Source organism: Rhipicephalus sanguineus, chromosome 4, assembly GCF_013339695.2.
Source record: "Rhipicephalus sanguineus isolate Rsan-2018 chromosome 4, BIME_Rsan_1.4, whole genome shotgun sequence".
Lineage (NCBI taxonomy): Eukaryota > Metazoa > Arthropoda > Arachnida > Ixodida > Ixodidae > Rhipicephalus > Rhipicephalus sanguineus.
The window spans coordinates 104715208-104720383 of record NC_051179.1 but is presented as its reverse complement, the minus strand read 5'-3'; the positions used below and the strand labels follow the sequence as shown (position 1 = coordinate 104720383).

The 5176-nt window shown below is 48.7% G+C and overlaps 1 protein-coding gene across 1 annotated transcript; it reads right to left on the bottom strand.

The window, feature by feature from the left end:
* Positions 1-2439: 2439 nt before the first annotated feature.
* On the bottom strand, positions 2440-3207 carry LOC119391465 (sulfotransferase 1B1-like). The gene has a single exon (XM_037659144.1). The coding sequence runs from the start codon at positions 3205-3207 to the stop codon at positions 2440-2442; it is 768 nt and encodes a 255-aa protein (XP_037515072.1).
* Positions 3208-5176: the final 1969 nt, after the last annotated feature.

The following is a 5176-nucleotide window of genomic DNA, read 5'->3' as shown; positions in this document are numbered from 1 at the left end:
ACTTCCTCGCGCACCACGTCGGCCAGTGACGACACAGCTGGAGCGCTATGGTCCAACCGCTGCCTCTGGAGCTCCTCTCGCACTACAGATCGCACCAGTTCACGCAAGAACTCCACGCTGTTTCCAAATACAGCCGGCACTGAGTCTATGGAGGCAATGCCCAGATCCCGGTTGTACACCCTCGCTCGTTGCTGAAGCGTTCTTTCCATTGTGGCTGCCTCAGAGCGGAACTCAGCGACGGTAGACGGTGGACTCCGAACCAAACCAGCAAACAGTTCCTGTTTCACACCTCGCATTAGATGGCGAAGCTTTTTGTCCTCGCTCATGTTCGGATCTGCTCGGCGGAAGAGACGGGACATGTCCTCTACATACATGGCCACACTTTCATTATTCCGCTGGTTTCTTGCTTGTAGAGCAGCTTCGGCTCTCTCCCTGCGATCAGTACTCGGGTAGGTGGCAAGCAGCTCCCGTCGGAAGTCATCCCAGGACAAGATGGCAGCCTCGTGGTTTTCAAACCACGTTCGTGCAGAGTCTTCCAGCGCAAAGTAAACACGTCGTAGCTTGCGATCCACGTCCCAGCCGTTGACCTTCGCGACGCGCTCAAAGCGTTCGAGCCAGTCCTCTGCGTCTTCGTATGCGTCGCCGTGGAAAGGTTCGGGCGTCATCGGCGGATCCACTATAATTTGTGCTGGCGTGACCTGAGAAGTCATTTTGGTAGCGTCTTCGCTGACAGCTGCTGCTGTTCTTGTGCAACACAAAGGTGAAAACTCGGGGACCTCACCGCGTAGGCGACGACTGCTGCGCTGATGAACAGGAGTCAGCTCGTCGGGTCCAAGTCTTCTTTGCTCCGGGCCGCTTCCTCCAACTTCAGAAGAGCTTGGGTTCATACCCAGCACCTCCACCAGATTTGTCACGCAAAGGTCAAGAAGCACACTTTAATTAATAGCTTAAACTGGGCGAACTTGTGCCCTATAAACAAACAAGTTAGATAAAACAATGGCTATGTCTATCCTGCAGGAACGCCTTCCCCTTGTTCACCAGAGTTCGGAACCTCTTCTTCTTTTCTTGTCCCGTGCAGTTCGCACGTGCCTGAGTTGTCAGCGGTGATCCTGGCATGCTCCATCGACGCTTTGCTTCCTCTGTTTCCCACGCACGCCGTAGACAACGTGGAGGGCGTAGCAACTGCTGCGGCGCGTAATTTGAATGTATCTTGCGTCAATATCCGCGCTTTGAGTGAGAGCGTAGTGATTCTATTCCTGCAATATAATATGGTAGGATTTTGTTTCATACCTCTTAGCAAAACATCCACCGGACATTTCGCAATCATATGAGATATCTCGACGCGGTCAATTTATTGCAGTAAGTCTGTTGATGTTCCGAATCTCGTATCGCAACAAAACATCAGATTAGGTTCCTGCCCTTGAAATGAGGGAAAAGAGGGGACGCCTACCACGTGACCACGTGACCATAGGCGCGCGAAAGAGGGGGCAGGGGGAAGCGCCCCCCCCCCTCCTAGTCACCTAAGAGAAGGGGGAGCAAAATCTGCTCCATGCATTGACTTAGTAGGGAGGGGGGGGGCTGAGACGAACCTTCGCCCCCTCCCCTCCCTGATGAGAAACCCTGCGCACGCCTATGCACGTGATTAGGATGTCCGCGCAGTGTACCATGCCCGCGGTCGGCTTCTGAGAATGAGAAGACCTTGGGGCTATTCATTTTGCATCTTCGTTGCACTTTGCATGGTCATTGCCTGTTCGTTCAGAGTGACGTACACAAAATAAATCTGCAATTTCAGTAATTGTAGTCGAGCAGATGCACGAACGAATATGCGCCTGTGAAAAAGGACGAAAAACGACCCGCGTTCTGATTGCGCTAAAGCCTGTACCGCCTCTGACAGCCTTGCAATGCGTTACCGTATGGTCCTTTTTCGTTGCCACCTCGTTGCGACTTAATTACACCAATAAACCTCATCACATAACCAACATTTCAAATATCTTTCTGCAATGCAATGGTCCTTCCAGCATTTTAATACAAGTGCAAGTCAAAAGGCAGGCGCTAGGGGAACGTGAGCCTTCAAAGTGTCGGCTGAACCAAGTGAAACTTCCCTAAACAAAAGTGACACATTCATCTCAGAATATCTGCCTCTATATTCAAACGTGGGCCATTACTACTGATTGGCTGGTGCGCTAATCATTCTTTCTTATTCTTTGAAGCAAATCTTTCCTTGTCTCTCATTAATTGTTCATTGATATCGAGAAACCACGAAACTATGCAGCAGCCAATGACAACCATATCGCGCCCGCTAATGCATCGGCGCTTCGCAGTGTTAGCGGCACTTCAAGCATTTTCTCTGTCGGATATCTGGTTGCCCTGATTAGCGAATGTAATCGTTCATTCTGGAATAGCCACGCAAGAAGTGCTCTAAAAGTGGCATAGGAGAGTTCATTCGGTATCCTGCATGTGTGCAATCGCTTCAGCCCTGATGTCCTTCCAGAGGTTCATGAAGGTTGACTCCTTCTCGGCTTCCAGAATCCGACTCTCCATCTTCCGGAGCAGATCGGGCGTGAAGTAATCCTTCCAACCTCCAACTTTGCCATTTCTTACGTACGCGTACTTGTTCTCGTCTCCTTTGTGGCCTTCGATGCAGGTAACCTTCTTTCGAGAGAACACTTCGTTCCACTGTGGGTTATCTTTACCGGTCAAGTCCAGCACCACTACATTGCGCATGTATTCGGGCTGCGATCTCTCCATCAGATTTTTGAGTAACGCCTCGTCCTTTCCCAGATTGCGGCCGTACTGTTCTCCCAGGAAATACGCCAGCCTCAGCGACACTTCGCGGGTGTTTTTCTTCAGTTCCTCGTAAGTCACAAAGAACACGTTCGGATGTTCCCTGAGAGCGTAGCCCGCTGCTACGTGTTCGAAGTAGTCGACGCAGTCCATGTGACCGCTTATGAAAGCATCGACGAAATCTTCGAACTTTCCGTTTTGGAATCCGAAGAGGCTCACGTTGGTCATCATGTGGTAGAAGGAGACGCAGATATCCCACGGATTCCGAGCTAGGTAGATGTATTTGCCTTCTTCCGTCATCATACGCTTGTCCAACGCCAAGTGCGTAGCGAATGTTCTCAAAGGTAGAGATGACCTGAAGTCCTTGATGTCCATGAACTCGAGGAAGCGCCATTCTTTGGCGAGCTCTGGGTACGTCGTCATCGGTTGTCCCTTCCTGAGAATGAACTGCGTGATGTACAATAGCCAATGCGTTCCGCTCTTCGGAAATGTTGATAGTACGAGGTCTCCTTTCTTCGCTCTGAACTGAAGACTTTCTCTTAGCCTGTCAGGTTTCAGGGCTATGTACCTCGGTACTTTATCTATGACTTGGTACGCTGGCTTTCTCCTCTGCATGTTCGCCAGGTGCTTCTGCGAACTGTAAAAATAACGTTAGCGAGGTATGAGCAATAAATATTAAACATTTTACAATATATGTCAATTCCTTTTGATTGGGAGCTTTTGTTGCTTCTTACTGGGTGGCTCTGTAGACCCCATTTCAAGCACGACCTCCTCTATAAACTTACGACCTGCTCATGCCGCCGCTCCCCGTGTCGCCAGATTTGCTTTTGCTTGTTTGCTTTTTTTGTAGTTCTCCAAAGTGCCGCAGCACGCCTTGGCGCCACAACTTACCCCCATCGATGCAGCCGCCAAGCCGCTGTTCTGCTTGGTGCGTGCGTGCGTTCGCTTGACGTTGTGGCACTCGAAGGCTATGGCTTGTCACATCTATCTTTAATAAAAAAAAGTAGAGCTGGGCAAGCAGCGTAGTGCACAGGACCTATAACCAACGTGTAGCGAGAGCGACGGAGTGGATATAATCGAGGGATGGCTAGCGCAGCCGAGGTAAACAGCCGAGTTAGGTGGCTTGATGAAATTCAAAAATTGATAATTGAGGGATAAAACGGAATTGGCGTGTGCGAGGCGGGGCAAGAGATCATTGCGAGAGGTCTTTACCCTGCAGTGGACACAGAATGGTCGGGTCATGATAATGACATCGGATATTTCACCCCTGCATTGAGATATTTGAAAGTTGTTGGATATCTGGGAGATTTTGTCTGGTCCCAAAAGCAGTGTTTACTGGATCCTCGGGCAGTATTTTGCTTTGAGCAGGGCTCAATTTTAGTTCTGCCAGTAGTTATTGCAGATGGAATGCTGATGGACTGTAGGAAAAGCATGGGGTGCTAGGTAGAATGTGCATATATATGTTCCTTTATTGGTTTTACTGCTCACTTTTTTTTTACTAGAGGTATTGTTGATTGCACCGTTAATGTTTTTGTGCACTAATAAATTGCATTTTGCAGGTATGAACATTTTCGTTGCAGATTAGATTTTCCTGTATTGGTGCAGCTTCAAAAGCAATGTTTGAACTAGATTATTATTTACTACTGGTGCTGCTGTACCATTGATTCTGGGAATAAGACTTTTGTTTGAACCATAAGCTTACTTATCTGTTTCTTGCCATTGTAAAGTGTGAATACAGCCACTTACAAATGTTTGTGAGCGTTGAAATTGTAGGAAAATTCCAATTTTTAGCACTGAGCAAGCAATTTATGCACATTTATATTATAGCGGTCATAAGGAACTTGTCTGCTAAGCATTTTATTGTAAGGGTGAAGGCATCAGGTGAAATAAAATTTCGTTCTTCAATCTCATATCACAGAGGCTTTTGATGTGTGTCGGTACATGATGCTTCACACGCATGATGTGCATTGGCGTGCGCAGGGTTCCCTAAGGGGGGGGGGGGTGGCGAAGGCTCATCGCGGTGCGCCCCCCCCCCCTCCCTATTAAGTCAATGTATTGGGCAGACTTTGCGTCCCCTCTTCTTAGGTGACTAGGGCCTTCTTAGGTGACTAGGGCGGGGGGGGGGGGGGGGGGGGGAGGGCGCCTCCCTGCCGTCCCTTTGCGCACGCCTATGATGATGTGACGGAAACAATTGGCAGCTGAAGCCTCAGGCAGCATCAGGAATAGTACATTATTGGTGGGAAATACCATGTGGGTTAATGCTAAAAGTTCGTGGAATATAATTAGGGACAGTGCAAATTGATTTAGCCAGTTAAAAACATGCTTTAGATTTTAAAGGAAACTCGCGTTTCCACATCGTTATTCCTATGATGGAAATAGAGCACGCAAGAGC